Here is a 20,284-nt window from a genome sequence, read left to right as displayed (position 1 = left end):
AATTATTTTTATATTTAAAAATTATATAACCTGTAATCAACTAAAAATTAAATTCTATTTTTAAACTTTATTATATATCTTATCATATTAATTTTGTATTTATGTTCAAAATTTAAGTAGATTATATATAAAATATATATAATTATAATTGATATTAATATTATTTTTAATTTTTATTTAAAAATAAGAAAAAAGCCATCACTTTCTGGAATTACTAATATGTTGATTTGGCCAATTATTTTTTTAAGATAAAACAATACTACAAACAATATAATGTAAATGGTTTACATTAAAAAAATAGAGAATGATTTTTAAAAAAATCAAAAATAAAAAATCAAAACGAGACCAGACCGAATCAGTACCCCCTCAATTCCGTTCGCAAATCCTAGCCCGGCTTGGATATCTGTACCCGCCGGCTTCGCCATTATTTCAGTGCAAAACCGGCAACAATACCGGACATAAACCAGGCCACCCTCACTCTGCAAACCAGTGAGCTTGTAACTGACCTACTGTCTGCTCGCGGTTCTTCTTTTATATTGTTCTGTTGGTAGAACAGAGATAGAGATGCAAGAAGAATCGTTAAGAAGCAACGATGCTAGGGTTAATGTTTCGACCTTCGATTATTCGGTGGAGAATCATTTAAATGTGATGGACAAAATTTCTAAGCTGTGTGGAGAAGGGGACTTTGATCATCTTGATGAAAGTGAAATCCAGCGGTTATCTTCCTCAATAACTTTCTTGAGGTGAATAATGCTCGCTTGTATCTCTAGAATACATGTCTCTGTAAATTATGTCCTTGAAGGAACCTTTTAAAAACTTGAATGGTTGAAGATAGGTTTTGCGTTCCACATGATCTCGACTCTGTGTTTTTTAGTTCATCATAATCTATAATCTAATGAACGGATTATTTGCTAATGCTCGTGGAAAACTGAGTTTGACTATGAAGCACTTTCAGGAAGTACTATTTTATTGGACATATGCAAATTTCATGTATCCTAAAAAAGGGCAGTAAAGTACTAATACTACAAAAATGTAGAAGAAGAGCTGTCGCACAAATTGATAAGAAAAAGTAGCAGCCAGAATTCAGTCTTTTCTATGAAACACCTCACTTGGTTTAGTGCTAAGAGCCTATGGATATATACTTAGAAGCTCAAGGTTTTTCATGCCATTGCTAGTTCCAGCCATATATCTACTGTTTTAGTTATTAGCCATTGTTATGCATATTTTAGAGGCTTACAGTCATATTTAATGATTCAGAATTTTACATGTTTCAGAGAATGGAAGCATTATACTTACAAACCAAGAAATGTTAGTTTTGCTTGTGAAGTGGGAAGCAGCTCAGTCGACAAGGAAGTTGTCAATGACGTTCTCTTACCTCAATTTTCTTCCGCAACTGTTGTTAATGTACACTGTTATCGATGTTCCCTTTGTTAATGTACATTGTTATCGATGTTACCTTTGCACCTAAAAGAATTCTTGTTTTTGCTTACAGTGGTTATCCCCTTTATACTTTTTGCCATTCCGTAATTACATGAATTTCCAGATTATTTTTTTTCAAGTGTTTCTTCTTTTGCTTCTACGTGCAGAGTAAGAGTCCATCTGGGAATGCTTCATCTCTAGAATCCAGGTAATAATCAGAATCTAGCATGACTAAACTGTTATGGGCCTCGGCCAGCCTGGTGCAAGATTTTTTTGGGTTGAGATGGGAGAATTCAGGTTTTGTCTTGGGCACTTGTATAAGAAGACCAGATTGTGCCTTGATTGGCTAATGATGTATTATTAAACTGTATTGTTCGAAATAATATTTGAATTGGTGGAAATGATTTTCATGATTATCCTTGATGTTACAGCTTAATGGGATCTATTCATCATGCATTATCCAAATTTAGTTTTTGCAAACTGTACACCTAATCAAGCTGGGTATTTTCACACACTTTAGTGGTTCTTGTTGCAGCAAAGACTTTGTGATGTATGTTGGAGGATCTGTTTGGGCATTGGATTGGTGCCCTAGAGTTCATGAATTACCTGATGATCATATGAGATGTGAGGTAGTTTCAATTGTTTCATTGCATTTGTATCGTTACTGTTATTTGACCACATGTCAGAAAAGCCTGTTTGTTCTTTACTTATTGATTTATATGTTTCTTTTCCAGTTTTGTGCATGAGTATGTACTTTATAATTGTTCAATCATTGCATCTGCACACGCATAAATAATGCTTTACTTTGATGTTATTGCCTTCCTCTTCCCCTACTTCTCCAGTTTGTTGCGGTTGCTGCACATCCACCTGACTCTTACTATCACAAGATGGGTGTTCCACAAATAGGAAGGGGCATTGTTCAAATATGGTCTATTGTAAATGTCAGCAGTAATGAAGCTGAGGTGCTTCCGCCGAAGAAAAATCTAAAACAGAGATCCAAAAAGAATGAATCTGCAGAAGGGGAATCAACTCAATTAAAGAGGCCAAGAGGACGGCCTAGGAAGAAATCAATAGAGGAATATCTTGACAATGATGCCACAAAGGGCAAACCAGAACAACCTAAGAGGCCAAGAGGAAGACCGAGAAAGAAGCCAGTTGGCGAATCCCTTGATAATTTGGATGACAACAATCAACTTTCTCAAGCTGCTGCTATTCAAAACCCTGAAGATACTTTAATTCCAATTGCTATAGAAGATGCTTCTATGCATACAGAAGAGAATTCTTTACCAGATAAGCAAGATAAAAGAAAACAAGAAACATCATCTTTAAGTAATTCAGCTGTTAAACTTCCAATACGGAGCAGAAAATTAAGAAGCAAGGCAAGGGCAGAGAGTGGCAGTGATACAGAAGTTTTGGGTCAAAATGAAAGTATGGAAACTCCTAGTCTGAATACTCAAGGACATTTTAGCACCGGACCAGACTCTTTTGTGTCTGAAAATCTGTTAAATGGTTGTTCATCAGATGCTGGTTTATCTTCTTGTTCTATCCCAGAGGAGATTGCTCTTCCAAGGATTGTAGTATGCCTAGCTCATAACGGAAAAGCTGCTTGGGATGTAAAATGGCGGCCGTATACCTTAAATGATTTGAAATGCAAACATCAACTGGGTTACCTTGCTGTTCTGTTGGGGAATGGATCACTGGAAGTGTAAGCCATCTTATTTTCATGCCTGTTGTAAGCCATCTTATTTTCATGCCTGTATATCTTCTTCTCTATAATGAATTGTTCAGAGTTAGAATGTGAAAACATGAAAAAAAAGCTTTGGTGTAAATACTGTAAGGAATGGTAGACTATTTCAAGTTTGTTTCAAACAAAGTTGTAGAACTGGTGTGTTTATGATGCAGAGAGGCCATAAGTAGATCAGAAAGTTGCAATAGTTCCAAAACAATGTGAAGCTTTATACGAAATAGACTTGCTTCTCTAGGTTTCTTTATGAGTCAATATGTTGAAATATAAGTGGCTGATTAGTAATCTTACCCAATGCAGGTGGGAAGTTCCTCATCCTCAGACAATGAAGGTTATTTACTCCTCTTCTGGTAGAGTTGGTACTGATCCCCGGTTTGTGAAATTGGAACCAGTATTCAGATGTTCAATGTTGAAATGTGGTGGCACACAGAGGTAAGTTGTAGATGCAGTGACTACGCTTTTTATGAATAATTTGAAAAGTTCATGGGAATGGATAGAAATGGTCTTTGTTTTCTACAGTAAAACAAAAAGAAGAGTCCATCCTTCCGCTCAAAGAAAGAATTATAGAGCTTAGCCTTCACAGTTTCCCAAGCTTATTGCGCAAAATCTTTTGGAGTCCTATACTTGATAGAAGCATTTGAAATTTACTTTCCAATTTTTAATTTTACCTGTTCTCTCTTTAAAATTCTTAATTTACTGCTTGGGCCAAGAAATGTTTTTACTAAAAGAATGGAGTTAACATACTCTCTAATCTTTTGGCCCTCGTCGGCGTAGTTATTTCCTCCATTGCAATTTACATGGTGCTACTATTAGATAGAACCTTCTTTAAGCATTGTGCATCATCTATTACCGCGGTGCATGTAATCATATGAAACATAGGTCTGAAGCACACACTTGACACAGCTGTTGGAAATGCAAAGCCATTCAGAGTTCATCCTTGCTCTCTATTTTAGATTTGACAACCTATTAAATTTCATGTAAAACTTCCCCTCTATATGTAATGGGCAGAAGTGATTTTCGTACATGCATGGTGTAGGTTTTAAGAGGGTTTCTTAAATGAATCATGCTCAGTCATAGCCTCATGCATGGCCACTTCATTCATTGCAAGGTCTTGATGTAGAAGTTGGTGACATTTAATCGAGTGGCTCTGTGACATCGCAGATACATGGTGGGGTAAAAGGGAGTCTGATAACAGAACAAATACAAGTGCAAATAACAAGTATATATATGCAGCGGAAAATAATATTCCTTACATCAAAATTTGAGTTTCAAATTTTACAACTGAGGCCAAGAAGATGACTGCCAAGATGCATATATATAAAAGTTATGGATAGTCACTTCTTTCATTACAAGTTTGTTTCATAAGAGTGCGGATAGATAAAACACTCATAATCCTCTTAAGGATCCGAGAATGAATCCAAACAAGCTTCAATAGGCAACTCAACGAGCGAATCATTACTTCCATCATCTGAGGGGAAATATGGATTGGGGTGAGTTCCAAATAACTCAGTAAGGAAAATAGTATTTAAACTATACTTTTCAAACGTTATTAAACTTTAAAGTATAGTGTATTTACATAAATGAGCGACTTAGCTTTTCGACTTGTCACGAAACGGATTCAGTTGAGATATTAAGAAAACCTTTACATTTCTTTTAAAACTCATTTAAAACATTAATATCATAATAGAATGTAAAGACAGAGCAGAATGTAAAATAGTTAAGACATAACCAGTAGTGTAATAGAAAGTAGTTGAACAAACTAAAAGCATGACAACGTCATGATAAAATATGGATGAACATATCACACGAAACTACTAGAACATGAAATATCAAACAACTATTCTTGTCAAGTCATCAAATGGTTAAGTTTTATTAATGTCTTTTATAGATTTTTGCGCGAACCCATTCTAACTTATATAAACTGAGGACAGAAGGGATCCCCAAACTACCATTGTGAATGGGCAAACATATTCATTTCCATATCAGTCTTTTCAGATATAAACTATTGACCACGATTGTACTTCACCACTGTGGCCCCCTACAGATCAGATAAGACTCGTGACAATGGCCATACTTCGCTATTGTGACCCCTACAGATCAGATCGCAAATCCACTCTCGTCAGAGGGAACGCTAGCACCATTCATAGGGAGTGGTTCACCAACATATTCAAATATAGATTCAGATACAGAAATAGAAACCTCTCAGAGATAACAGTCAAGCGGATTTTTCATTCTTTTTTATTTCTTTACTGATTTCCATTCATAATAATCACAAATTTAGGACCTGGTGGTGGTCTAATAACATATTCCGGCACTAAGACCCATTTTACCCTGACTTAACCATCAAGTTATCTTTTCAAGCCGAGACCCAATAGAATGACCCTCTCCACCATCATTGCGGGGGATTTGCTTCCAGTAGCCAGTCCTCCTTCGGACCCTCCCCTCCTTACTGTACAGCGACGCAAATTCTTCTCTCGAATTGGCTTCCTGCTCTCCTTTCGGTCGACCTCACTGCTTCCAAAACTTTCTTCCCTCCTTTATGCCGCTCCATTCTCTCTCTCTCTCTCCCCTTGAATTCAGCAGATCCGAGGTATTTATGATTGGGTGGGATGGATTTTGTACCGTTAGATTTAGGATTGATTTCTGGTCGTTGGATCTAGGGGTTGATTTCTGGATTTTGAAATTTTCTTTGTCCTTTTAAATTTGCAGAAGGCCCCCGAATTAGCTAAAAACACAAAACACCCGAAACTCTTACAAAGCAGAAGCAGATCGTCTAAGGTTTGTGTCTCGCATTTTCTAAAAAGGTAAGACAGAGGGTCAAACCCGCATATACTTCAAATCATCATGCGCTGAGTCAATCATACATTTTGTTTTACACAATGCATGTTCATATGCATATCAGATAGCAAACAAATCACATTTCAAATTCATGCATCAAGACAATTCAAAATCATAAATTAATTATATAGAAATTTACTTAGAAATGTCTGAGAAAATACTCAATAAATCCCTTACTGAAATCTTTAAATTTTTTGAGATTCGTTTGCATTTTGGGAGAAGAAAGGGAGAATCCTTGCGTCTATTAGTCCTTGAGCGAAGTTTCATGGCCTTTGAGGTCTCTTCTTTTTTTCCTTTCTAAACTTTTCTCTCCTTCTATTTCTTTCTCTGTCTAAACCCTCTTTCTCTTTCTAACTCTCTTTCTCTCTCTAAACTCTCTTGGGTAAGTGAAGGAGGGGAGAAGTGAATGGGAATGGGGAAGAAAAGTGAAGGGGGAGGGTTTTAAATAGCCATGGAGGGGAAATTGCATGCTTGCCACGTGGCAGCATGCAACGTGGCGAAGAGGGGAGAGTGCAGCTGGCAACGGTGATCGACGGTACAGCTGACGGGATGCATGTTGACAGCAGGCAGGCTGGCAGTGCTACGTGCAGGTGTGCGCGCAGGCGCGCGATGTGATCGCGTGCTGTGCGACATGACATGTGTGCAGGCACGCGCGATGGGATGTCGTGCACTGCGTGCGACGTGACGTGCGTGCAGGCACGCACCCAGTCTGCCTCCTGTGTGCATGCGGATGCACAGGCACGCGGGCTTGCAGGCTCGCAGGCCTTTTCCGTGGTTCACAGGGGTTTTCTCCACCGTTTTCCATTTTTTCCGATTTCTTTCATTTTCCTTTGAAGATTTAAATAATTTTTTACAAAAATTAATAATAAATAAAATAAAATAAAATAAAATCCTTAAATTGATAAAATGAAAAATTTTAAACTAAAAATATGCACAAGCAAAATAAATTTCAAATTCCGATCGATATTTAAATTAATTGTTAAAAACCGTAACGCCCAAAAAACATGGAGTTTAAAAACACTGCATTTGAACACAAGGGTTTCGGGGTGCTACAGGCTCCTGGATATATTTCTTTTTGGATGTTGGTTTTTGTTGATTTTTAATTGTTGTCGTAGACCTAGTCATCTAGTCACAAAATCTTATACAGTGATAATGTGTTCTATGATTTGCCATTTTAGCTTTTGTAGACGATTTCTGGAGTTGTTTATAGACTCCTTGATAAGCACATCAACACAATTGATCCATTTAGTAGACTGGAAACACAAATATTAAGCACTTGTTTATTAGTTGAAGTTTTTAAGCCAAAAAATGAGAGAAAAACTCCACCTAGACTTTTTGTATATGAGCTTAATATGGCTTTAGAAAAATTGTTCAATGAACTGTTAATCTCCACAACCTAAATATATTAAATGGTTTTATTTTTCGCAATAAGCATTGCTTTTCTGTAAATGACCTCAAGCACCTTACTGACCTTAAATACAATTTGGCTTGTTCGACTTCTTCCTAATTTCGATGTCACTTTTGCTATAAAGCATTCCTTTGACAGTGGAATGGTCAAGTTTGGCTCAACCTGATTTATTGCTTGCTGGTTGCCATGATGGAACGGTAACAGAATTCAGTTCCTTATTCATCATAAGACCTGGTTATTTCATTTTTATTTGTAATGTTGTGAGAACTAACAAGGATAGTGTGCATTAGGTTGCTATATGGAAGTTCTCTAGACGCAGTTTATCAGAAGGTGACAACTGAGATTTCGCACTTCTGTTAACCCTTTCCTTATGATTTTCTTCTAAGAACTAGGATCATGCCATGCTGTCCTCTGCAGATACAAGACCATTGATTTGTTTCAGTGCAGACACAGTGCCTATTAGGGCAGTTGCATGGGCTCCAGTTGAAAGGTTAGCAATATCATAGATTGATATTTTGTTCTCTTTATCAGTTACCATTATATTTCTTTGTTAAATCTTATGCTTGTGGTGGTTTATTTGGTGGCATAACAAAGTGTTAACTGGCACACGATTGTGTTATTACTTGTTTATACTTATATTTTAAAGTTCTAAGCAAGTGCCACAGCATAAATAGAGATAGAGAGAAAGGAAATAGTTGATTTTCCTGGCATAACAACCAGGAAAAAAAAGAGATTTTCTAATGTACTATGATTTTAAAATTAGCTACTGCACTTTAATTTTATTTAATCCAGAAGAACTGCCAACGGCAATGTTGTTTCTCTTCTTTTACTTTTAGGGTAGTGTTAATGCTAGAAAAGCAAATCTAATTAAAAGGGGAAATAAAATCCTAAAAACATCTCAATATGATTTATTTTCTAATTAATCATGAAAAAGATAAAACTGTAGAATAAGATATTCGACTTAAATAAGGAGAGAAAACTTGATAACCACAAAATATGTGACCCTAAATCTTTTAGAAAATTCTTACTTTGTCCTGCATCAGCTTTTTTTAAAAAAAAATTTCTTATCTTTTTGAAATTATTAATCAGTAATGTTAATGGTCCTTGTTCTTGTCAGGTTAGCGGTTAAGGTGTTGATCTGTAGTCTTCTATTTCCTTGCCCTTGAGGTTCTAGATTGGATTTATCTGACTCTCAAGGTTCATCCTTGAGTTGTCCACTGTTGAGCTTGATCTAACCATCCAAGCAACAACCACCTTTAGTTATTTGCCCGAAATCTGTGAGACAATTCTACTATGTCAACTGATACAAATAAACATCTCTTGACAACTGTTAGAATATTATAGAAGATCTATATACATAATAAGTTGATTATGTTTCCAAATGTATTAAACTAATTAGTAAAGAAATTAATTGGGTAATTTATATTGGTTACCATATATGATTCTATTTACATGTATATATATCGCTACTACCATTTCAATAAAAAATAAGAAATATTCATTATTTTTTTCTAAAATTTACTTGGTATTAGAGATAGGGTTAGGATTTTTTTTGAGGTCAGATTAGATCAAGACCACATAAAGGGTTGAACAACCCATTCCTGGCACCGGAGGAAGTCAACCACGATCCTCCAACCAGTTCAGATTGCAGTCGGTATGCTGGCGCACGCGGAAGAGGCAGATGAACCTGCTTCCCGGTGGTTCCAAGTCATCAGGTGTCGAGTGAACCGGAGGAAGCCGGTTTGCGTGCGGGAAGAGTTTGGCACTAGGTCAGAACACGAATAAACATTCGGCTGACCTGTTCTGAGTGAGAAACCAGAAGGTAAGAGCAGAGGAAGTCGGCGCGGAGCAAATCATGCGACAACAAGTGTTCTTCAGTTTTCCAGTGCGATTTGAGGTATTTTTGGGAGCCCCTTCTGCATTTTGGTTGTCCGGTGGGGTCTATGGTGATTTCCAGCCGAACAGAGGCATTTCGGTGATTTTCGGCAGCGGCTCGTGGTGTTCCGGTGGCGGCGTGTGAACTCTGGCGGTGGTGCGTGCGGCGACAGTCACTTTCCGGTGCTGGTAGTGTGCTTCTGTTAGTTTCTGTGTGTGAAGAAGTACTTTGTTTCTCTTAGAATTTTTGGTATAATTGCAGCGTTTTTCATGTATTCCTACCTGTTGTGGTCAAGTATTTTGGATAATATTTTTTCGATATTCTGAATTAAAATGGGTGATAACAAATTCTCTCTTAGTGAGATAGCCCCAGCCATGTCAAATATCACTGAACATAAATTAAATGACACAAATTATCTGGAGTGGAACAAAACTATCAGGGTTTATCTACGCTGTATTGGTAAAAATGATCATTTGATTTAAGATCCTCCCACCAATGGAACTAAACAAGTTTGGTCAAGAGATGATGCACGGTTGTTTCTACAGATTAGAAAATCAATTGACAGTGAGGTAATTGGTTTAATTAATCACTGCGAGTTTGTTAAAAAACTGATGGATTATTTAGAATTTCTGTACTAAGGAGAAAACAATGTGCCCTGCATGTATGATGTTTGTAAGACTTTCTATCGTGTTGAGAAGGAGGCCAAATCTCTCACAGCTTACTTTATGGAATTCAAAAAGACTTATGAGGAGCTTAATGTACTTTGCCGTTTAGTACTGACATCAAGGTACAACAAACATAGAGAGAGCAGATGGCCATAATGAGCTTCTTGGCTGGTCTTCCACCTGAATTTGAGACTGCTAAATCTCAAATTTTATCTGGTTCTGAGATCACATCTCTTTAGGAAGTTTTCAATAGGGTGTTACGCACAGAGAATACTACATCCAATCAGCATTTTAATGTTCTTATTGTCAGAGGAGGATGAAAAAATAATAATAGGGGAGGAAACATAGCAATGGATTGTCAGAACAATAAGTCAAGTAATATTGTTTGTTATTACTGTCATGAGTAGGGATATATAAAACGGCAATGTAAGAAATTATAGAATCGGAATAAGAGAACATGGATTGTTAATATTGAAACTGCTACTACTACTAGCTCATCTTCTGAGAAAACTATTATAGTTTCAGCCGATGAGTATGCAAGATTCTCTCAGTTTCAAGAATCTTTGAAAGAATACTCACTAGTCACTACTTCTGCTGAATCAGGTAAAAGATGCCTTATCTCCTCATCAAATAAATGAGTGATTGATTCTGGTGCTACAGATCATATGACAGGTAACCCTAATATCTTCTTCAGCCTTCGATCACACAGAGCACTCTCTCCTGTAACTATTGCTGATGAGTCAACCTTTAATATTGAGGGTTCTGGAACTATAAAACTAACTCCTTTCATTATTCGGACATCTGTTTTAAGTTTACCTAAATCTGCTTTCAATTTGATTTCTGTAAATAAACTTACCAAAGAACTTAATTGTTGTATCTCATTCTTCCTTGATTATTGTCTTTTTCAGAATTTTATGACGAAGCAGATTATTGGTAAAGGACATGTATCAGAAGGTCTCTACATTCTTAATAGTTGAGTGTCTCGACTAGTTACCTGCTCTAGTGTGATATCTCCATTTTAAGTACATTGTCAATTGAGACATTCATCTCTCATTGTATTAAAGAAGTTATGTCCTCAGTTTCATGGTATATCTTCATTAGATTGTGAGTCGTATCAATTTGCAAAATATTATCGTAACTCGCCGAGTCCAAGAATTAATAAATGACCTGAGTTTGCTTTTGAATTAGTTCATTATGATATATGGGATCCATGTTCTGTTATATTAAAAACAGGGTTTAAATATTTTGTTACTTTTGTGGATGATTTTTCTCGATTGATTTGGATATATTTTATAAAAAATTGTTCTGAAGTGTTTATTCATTTTTGTGCTTTTCATTCAGAAATTAAAACTCAATTTAATGTGTCTGTGCATGTGTTAAGAAGTGATAATGTCAAAAAATATATGTCAGAGTCATTTCAAAATTAAATGACTCAATATGGGATTCTTCATCAGTTTTCATATGTCGATACACCATCTTAAAACGGGATTGCTGAAAGAAGGAATAGACATTTACTTGAGACTGCTCGAGTCTTTTATTCCAGACGTAAGTTCTTAAGCCATTTTGGGCAGATGCTGTATCCACTGCATATTTCTTGATTAGTCGTCTACCATTTACAGTACTTGAAAGTGATATTTCTTACAGTATTCTTTTTTCAAACAAGCCATTATTTCCAGTACAGCCGCAGGTATTTGGTACTACTTGTTATGTTCGAGATGTGTGACCCAATATTACTAAATTGGATTCCAAAACCTTGAGGTGTGTGTAGCACCCCAAGATGTTTCATAACACATACATTATAGTCAAACTCCCTACTCATGAATTCATCCAAAACCAACCGTCCTCTGTTCATTACAATTATCATCAAATTTATCTAACGAAATGTTCACAACTCGTTTTACAATTCAATCATATTAAGGTAGCAAATGAAAAAGAATCAGGAAAAGTTCTTATTTACTACCAAGACATAAAATGAATGAACATTCAGTGTAATCCAACATGCATCCAGCTTCCTGTTAATTCGCTTCCCTTAGATATGGTCCTATTGGCTGGGGTTTTGGTTCCGTCTCCTGTCCTACTGCATCTGCAAATGATATACAGTGAGCATACTCCAGCCCAATAAAATAAATTTAAAACTTAAATAAGATATAGAAATACATTTGAACCTCGAGCTAGTGTTAAGTCTACACCTACATCCCAATGTTCCTCTCGCCCCCTTTTCTCTTTGCAACCCTATCTTACACTCATGGATTTACTCTACAACCAGTCTGAACCCTTGTCAATATTACTGCCACCTGCCAACTCGCTCATCCATACACTTACTAGTCACCTATTGCACTTACCAACTCCATAATTCGACCCCTTCATTCTTCCACACTAAGAGGACCCTTAACATCTCCTTTCACCTAAAATTTTCATATCACAAGGAAGATCCCCATAATAACCTAACCAAATTAGAACACAATATCTCCCTTGCACACATAACGGCCTTTGCTTGGCCACACATATACCTACACTAGTCCTATCCGTTTTCAGCCCCAATGCCACCCACACTCACATACCTCTAACAACTACACCACCACCAATTATCAACTGCTCTTCCTAACTCCGTACTCCGGCCCTAGTTCGGCCATACACACACACACAGGCTCAAATTTATCCACACACACACGCCGACCCTAACTCAGCCACACACACACTCACTCCGGCCTTAACCTAGCCACGCACACACACACTGGCCTTCACTCAACCACACACACACATCCCGGCCTCAACCAGCCACGCACACCAGCCTTCACTTAGCCACACACACTCACTCTGGCCTTAACCCAGCCACGCACACAAACTCACTGGCCTTAATTTCCGCCACACATACACACCAGCCTTAACTCAGCCACACACACACACTCACCGGCCTTAATTTCCGCCACACACACACTCCGGCCTTAACCCAGCCATGCACACACACTCTACCTCAACTCCTCCTTCACCGAAAGAACCTAATCACACTATTTGCCAAACTTTTTCTTTGCAGTTGACCTCCTCCTTTCATTCTCACAACTAAACAATCTCTATCCCCTACCCTGTGTTTTCACATTACTGCCATCCGCCTCACCTTTCCTCCCTCCGCCCGTATACACATTCTATCCACCATTCTCCGCCTCTCTACTCCTTCAGAATCGGCAATCAACCATTAAATCAACCAAATGGAAATTCACACTATATCACCGTACAAAGTTTGAAATTCAGAATTTATTTACCTCCAGTCTCCATCTTCTCCTAGCTCAATAAGATCTTCTTCACTCGCACGCATTTTCCACTTCCGCTCTCGATCTCTCCTTCAATTTCTTCACTCTCCCTCCTTCCCTGTCGACCGATCTCTCTCTCTCTCTCTTTTTCCCCCCTTTTTGTTTTTTCTTTTCCTTTCTTTTTCTTTTCTCAGCTCATCCCTATTTATATATCTCCCTTCCCATCCAATCTCAGCTCTTCATCCTCCTACCATCCCAATCCTCACCGTCCACGTAGGACTTACAACACACCACCCCCCCCTCTTTTGCTGTGTTATCGGTGAGAAGAGTGGGGCTGGCCTATGGGCTTTGGTCCTTTGGATTGGGCCGAAGAAGACATTAAGCTAGCTGGGTGTTACATATGTCTTTTTGGGATATTCTCACTTGCAAAAGGAATATCAGTGTTACTCTCCAACCCTCAATAAATATCTTGTATCAACCGATGTAGTTTTTTTAAAGAATATATTGTTCCTCTCCTTTCAGTCCAGCTCTACAGTTCAGGTAAATGACTATTAATAGCTCATCTGTAGTTTCCAACACAATACCACTACAGAGCAACAAGGTAATGGTATTTCTTCTTGTGTGCCTTATGAGCAAACTGATAATGGTGTGACTCCAACTCAAGAACCACCGCAAATTATTCATGTTTATTCCTGAAGATAATAGACTAATAATACATGTCCTGCACTAACTTTTTCGTTATCTGATCCTACGACTCATCTTGAATTTCCCATCAATCTTCTTAAAGGTACACGTCAATGCACATTTTCTCATTCTACTTATCCCATTGCTAATTTCATTTCATATGATCATTTGTCTCCTTCATCTAGCTCTTTAATTGATTTTATAGATTCCATTTCTATACCAAGGACAGTTAAGGAGGCTCTGAATCACCCTGGTTGGCGTAATGCCATGCTGAAAGAAATAAGTGCTCTTGATGATAATCATACCTGGGATCTGATGGATTTACCCAAAGGAAAAAAGGTTATAGGGTGCAAATGGGTGTTTGTAGTCAAAATAAATTTAGATGGTTATGTAACGAGACTTAAAGCACGGCTGGTAGCAAAAGGATATGATCAGACTTATGGGGTAGACTATTCTGATACATTCTCTTCAGTGACCAAACTTACTTCTGTTCGTTTATTCATATCTATTACAGCCTCCCGTGATTGACCCTTACACCAGCTAGACATTAAAAATGCATTTCTTCATGGTGATATCTTGAAAGAAGTGTATATGAAGCAATCATCTGACTTTGTTGCTCATGAGGAGTACGGAAAAATTTGTCATTTGAAGAAATCCTTGTATGGTTTGAAACAGAGTCCCCGTGCGTGGTTTGACAAGTTCAGTGAGGTAGTCTGTGAGTTCGGATTGAAGAAGAGTAAGTGTGATCATTCAATTTTTTACAGACAATCAACAGCTGGTATTATACTTCTTGTTGTTTATGTTGATGATATTGTAATTATAGGAGATGATCATGCAGGAATATTCTCTCTCAAGTCATTCCTACATACCAAGCTTAAAACCAAAGACTTGGAACAGATAAAATACTTTTTGGGAATGGAAGTAACAAGGAGTAAGGAAGAGATTTTGTTATCTCAAATGAAGTATGTACTTGACCTATTTGCAGAAACAGGAAAGTTGTGAGCTAAGTCATGCAATACATCAATGGTATTAAATGTACATCTTACAAAAGATGATGGTGATCCCCTTGATGATTCAAAGAAATACAGACGAATAGTTGGGAAGTTGAATTACCTTACTGTGACTCGTCCAGATATTGCATTTCCTGTCAGTATTGCAAATCAATTTATATCTGTACCTACAGTCAAAACATTGGGAAGTTGTGGAACATATTTTGTGTTATTTAAAAAGTGCCCGGGATTTGGCATAGTCTTTAGAAATCATAGACATATTCATATTGAATGTTTTACAAATGCTAATTGGGCTGGATCTAAAATTGATAGGAGATCTGTTACAGGATATTGTGTTTTTGTTGGTGGGAATCTCGTATCATCGAAAAGTAAGAAGTAAACAGTTGTATTTCGTTCAAGCGCAAAGTCTGAATATAGAATTATGACCTAATTCACGTACGAAATCTTATGGATACATCACCTTTTAAATGAAGTGGGTTTGAATCCCACATCTCCTGCAAAACTCTGGTGCGATAATCAAACTATTCTTCATATTGTCTCAAATTCTGTGTATCACGAGAGAACCAAACATATTGAAGTTGACTGTCACTTCATCCGAGAGAGATTCAGAAAAACTGCATATCTACTGATTATGTAAAGACAGGAGAATAATTTAGTGACATATTCATAAAGCTTCTTAATGGAACACGGATTGAGTATTTTCGAAATAAACTGAACATGATTAATATTTATGCTCCAACTTAAGAGGAAGTGTTAGAATATTGTAGAAGATCTATATACATAATAGGTTGATTATGTTTCCAAATATATTAAACTAATTAGGAAAGAAATTAATAAAGTAATTTATATTAATTACCATATATAATTCTATTTACATGTATATATATTTCTACTTTTATTTCAATAAAATATAAAAAATATTCAGTATTTTTCCTTAAAATTTATGACAACCTTTAAAACACTGATTTATGGTTCCATTAATTGCATAAATATATACCTGGAGGAATTGGTATGTTTCATTGAGTATAACTGGAAATTGTTTTCCTGTGGGATTGGGAGTAAGAAGTTTTTTTTCCATAATTTGTAGTAACAAACTAGGTACTACTGCTGCGATGAGTCCTTATGGAGCAGTGAGCCCAGAATGAATTGATTGAGGGTTAGTGAACTTGCAAGTCCCATCCAGTTTTTCATGTTTTAACTCTTAAGGCCAGAATTATATGTTCAATTAAAATTATTTTAGAAATTAATAATTCCAATATAGTAGTAAATAAATGTATGATAAGACAGTATCCACTAAATATTATTTTGAGTCTTAATTTTACAGTGTAATTTTGACATTGGATGATACTACCTCATTTTTTTGTGGGAAGGATTTGGTTTTGTAGGGTGGGGGCGGGGGGTGGAGGGCAGGGATAAATACACTTAATAAAATGCTGACAAAAAATTATTAGATTTCATGTTCTAGCCTTATAGCAAATCAATTCTGGTTGTTAATGATTGAGTAATTTTTCCTTTTTGGTTGTTGACGAACGTCTCCTTTAGAGCATGGATCAAAGTTCTCTAAACGGCACTAAACTTGATAGCAGCTATCTTGTTCCTAAAAGACTGTTCTTTTTCCTCACAGAGTTTTATCTACTATTGTTCTTGGTGATTAAGATATTTTTGAACTGTTTGTCAATTTTCAGTGATCCAGTGAGTGCAAATGTAATAATCACTGCTGGACATGGAGGCCTAAAATTTTGGGACATACGGTAAGCACAATAATTTAATATTGCGATTTTCATGGTTATTGCTCAATAAGTTCCATCTAGTCCAATTTCTGATGCTTGGTGGCTTAAATTATCTTTTTCCTATTATCTCTGATGGACCTCATTTATGTTTATTACATACCTACTAGGCATCATTTTATAACTTCTCTTTCTGTGGAAGGGAAGTTAGAAGATTGCTTGACCAATTTATGATTATAGTATATTTTGGATTGTTTACAGTGATCCCTTCCGCCCTTTATGGACTGTCCATCCAGCCCCGAGGTTCATATATAGCCTGGATTGGCTCCCAGATCCAAGGTAAACTGTATGACCAATCTTGCTGAAGTACGTGCAAATTGTTCCCCATATATGCATAGTATTATGATCCATTTATTTTTCACTTTCAGATGTGCAGTCATAACATTCGATGATGGAACAATAAGAATCCTCAGCTTGGGGAAGGCTGCATATGATGTACCTGTTACTGGGAAACCTTTTACTGGCACAAAACAGCAAGGATTAAGTGCTTATAATTGTTCATCTTTTGCCATCTGGAGTGCACAAGTATCACGACTAACAGGTTCTTACACCTCTGTTTTCTTGTGTTTCCTTAATTGCAAGCAAACTACCTAACTGTTTTTTTCCCTTAGCTTTTTGTCTTTTTGTGTTGTTAAAATCAAGTTGCTTTTTTTCATTCAGGAATAAAACCAACTTCCTTACTTGCTACAAAAAAAAATTTCTTTGCAGCTTAAGAAAGAAAAATGCTCTCTCCCCCTCCCTTAATATGCACATAAGTTACATATCTCTCGGTAACAACAGTGATACCTGACATATGATAATCAGTCACTAAGATTCTCATTTTCTTTAGAAAAGTTGAATTTCTTGTTTTATATTATACTGAAAATCTGATGATAGATTTGTGTAGAATTTAAAATAATTAGATCCTTGTGATCCCAAGACAGATATTGCAGATCCTTGGCTCTAATCTCTTTGCATGGTCTTACATAAAATAACTTAATGTTACCCAGGGTCACTAAAATTTGGATTGGCTCCATTTCTCTGGTTAAGTTGAAACTTCTTATTATGGGAATAAGAAATTCCAGTTCAGTATCATGTGCTTCTTTATTTGAGGTAGACAGTCATGATTATCAAACATCTGTCTAGCAACTGACTAGAAATTTTTATATTGAATTTTAGGCATGGTTGCATATTGCAGTGCAGATGGTACTGTTCTCCATTTTCAGGTTAGTTAAGCATCTTAAATGGATGCCACTCGAGACTTCCTTCCCGGAAACAAAAATACTTGACTGTTAGCCCCAGCTCTGTGTTGATTAGTTTCCCTAATACTTCACTGTCAAACATTTCTGAAACTATGAGAACAAGAAATTTACTGTGATGATAAGAACTTTCTTAATTCTTTTTACTTCTTTCCACAAGTTCAATAACATTTTTTTCGCATAATTAGACTATTTGAATTAACCACCAAATTGAAATGATCCTTCTGTACTGGATACTAATGTACATTGGAAACAAACTGATACAATTGTCAGAAAACAAATAAGAAACTTTTTTTTTTCTTTTTCTAATTATCATTTTTATATTTTTAGGCATATAGATGGATATATTATAATTTATGGTAAAGTGATAGAAAAAATTAACAAAATATTTGACGGAGTATATGAGTGATGGAGGATAAAGTGCACAATAAGTTGCAAGGTAGGATGTTTCTTGTTCAGTTTTAAAAAGTGAGGTAGTTTCTATATAATACAGCAAATTTCAGAGAATAAGATATATTTCATTCCAGAATAATAATAATAAAATAAATACTACAGTATACCTGGTTTGCAAAATAGTTCCTCTTCAAATAGTCACATGTAATATTTGTAAAACGATGATAGAGATTACGTTGTGCATTTCTTAAGCTTTTTACCAAATCTAACAGTATCATTTTCTGGACTAGCTTACAGAGAAAGCAGTGGAGAAAGATCCATCACGACATCGAGCTCCACATTTTCTATGTGGATCCTTGACTGAAGCAGGTTCAACCATTACTGTTCACACTCCATTGCCAGATAATCCTTTAACATTGAAGAAGCCAGTTAATGATTCTAGTGAAGCTCCAAAATGCCTCCGAAGCTTCTTGACTGAGTCACCCCAGGCTAAAAGTGCAAATGACAAGAAGTCAAAGAATCCTACTTCTGATAATCATATAGGTAGCTCTCGGAATTTCATATTACACTGTCTCATTTAACCACTGTTTTAATCTTGTTTTCTTGAACTAAGTACATAGCAAGAAATTGTTTGTCTTCTTGCAGCGAGCATCTGCTTTGATGATGATCAAGATGTGGAATCTGGACCTGAAGAAACGCCAAGAGCTCCTAAGGGCCAAAAGAAGCCAAAACCTGAAAGTAATACTGCGAAAAAGGCAAAAGTTGATCAAGCATCCGCATGCACAGTTGCGGAGGCAACGGATGTAAAGGGGAAAGAGAGTAGAAAAGGAGAAGCCGGAAATGAAATCGAAGTTTTCCCTCCAAAAATGGTAGCAATGCATAGGGTGAGATGGAACATGAACAAAGGTAGTGAGAGATGGTTGTGTTCTGGAGGAGCTGCAGGGATTGTGCGGTGTCAAGAGATTAGAATTCCGGATATTCGTAAGAAATATACTAGAAAAGGAAGAAATTGAAACTGAAAAATAAACATGGTAAGGTTGACGGATCCAGGCTTGTACAAGAATGGTGTGCTTGGGTTAAAGAAGAAGGGTCTTTGTTTAGTTGATATATTAGTTAGATTTTAACCTAGGTTTCTCATGTAAGAAGGTGGAGAGGCCATAAGGCCTTCTTCTGTATATAAACAATAAAATTAGGAAGAGCCATCCACATTTTTTTATTTGGAAAATGTTACTGGTTAATTCTTGAGAGCCGTTTTGTTACTTTACGCATGCATTCTGATATGCTGTAGCAGTTGCACTATGCTTTCAATATAATCTTATAATATTTCAGGGTAAATTAATTATCATATAAACTATTAAAATTATTAAAAAGTTAAAATGAAACCCCATATTTTCGTTTTCACAATTTTTTTGGCGGCGTTAGTTAACAGATGTAAGTTTAATTTGATACTTATCCCTCCAAAAAAGAACCAAGAGGGAGCAAAAAGCATTCTGATGAGATAAAATTAAACTCGGTTTGAAGCGGTTTTTTGTTGGTGCTGTAAGTTCTAGTATTGTTAAAATAAGTTTCAAGTTAAAAGTTTTTTTTTTTTTCGGGTAAAACATTGTATTGTGTTTTACGAAAATAGTGTTGTTATATAAAAAAAAAATACAATTGTATTTAATAAAAATACCCTTTGATATTAAAGTAATTAAAAATTAGTGTAAAAATTATTTATTTTCTGATAAATATTTTTCAATAAAAATATTTTTAATAAAAAAATATATAAAATATGTTATTAAAAAATAAAAGATATTATATTTAATAAAAATAACTGTATATACAGAATAATAGAATAGGGTATAAAAATTATTTTTTTAATAAATAAATATTAATTAAATTATTTATTTTCCATAAAATATATTTTATGAATATAAATATCCTATATTAATATTAAATTATTAAATTATATTTATATTTAAAAATTAAATATCA

At 35.9% G+C, this 20,284-nt stretch overlaps 1 protein-coding gene across 6 annotated transcripts; it reads left to right on the top strand.

Annotated features, from left to right (window-relative positions):
* The first annotated feature begins 307 nt into the window (after window positions 1-307).
* On the top strand, window positions 308-19,569 carry LOC110822662 (Transducin/WD40 repeat-like superfamily protein). 6 transcript variants are annotated; one of them, XM_088208854.1, is made up of 16 exons: window positions 313-743; window positions 1,275-1,404; window positions 1,587-1,627; window positions 1,940-2,048; window positions 2,262-2,847; window positions 2,941-3,124; window positions 3,464-3,595; window positions 7,534-7,606; window positions 7,700-7,739; window positions 7,827-7,899; window positions 16,578-16,643; window positions 16,881-16,958; window positions 17,048-17,220; window positions 17,838-17,884; window positions 18,601-18,853; window positions 18,956-19,569. In XM_088208854.1, the coding sequence occupies exons 1-16, from the start codon at window positions 565-567 to the stop codon at window positions 19,321-19,323; spliced, it is 2,532 nt and encodes an 843-aa protein (XP_088064980.1). In that variant the 5' UTR covers window positions 313-564; the 3' UTR covers window positions 19,324-19,569. The 6 variants fall into 6 exon arrangements, with proteins under 6 accessions (XP_088064979.1, XP_088064983.1, XP_088064980.1 ...); XM_088208853.1 differs by having other exon boundaries at window positions 308-743; window positions 1,955-2,048; window positions 2,262-3,124; XM_088208852.1 differs by having other exon boundaries at window positions 314-743; window positions 2,262-3,124.
* Window positions 19,570-20,284: the final 715 nt, after the last annotated feature.

This window comes from Carica papaya, chromosome 8 (assembly GCF_054855325.1).
Source record: "Carica papaya isolate Zhongbai chromosome 8, ASM5485532v1, whole genome shotgun sequence".
In the NCBI taxonomy this organism is placed as follows: domain Eukaryota; kingdom Viridiplantae; phylum Streptophyta; class Magnoliopsida; order Brassicales; family Caricaceae; genus Carica; species Carica papaya.
Note: the sequence above shows the minus strand (reverse complement) of the source record. Positions and strands in the feature narration are given on the sequence as shown.

Bases quoted from the DNA above. Each gene is read 5' to 3' on its own strand.
- LOC110822662 (XM_088208852.1), top strand. From the start codon at position 565: ATGCAAGAAGAATCGTTAAGAAGCAACGATGCTAGGGTTAATGTTTCG. The intron at 3,125-3,463 runs GTAAGCCATCTT...TACCCAATGCAG, and splicing joins GGGAATGGATCACTGGAAGT to GTGGGAAGTTCCTCATCCTC. The intron at 7,740-7,826 runs GTGACAACTGAG...TGTCCTCTGCAG, and splicing joins TAGACGCAGTTTATCAGAAG to ATACAAGACCATTGATTTGT.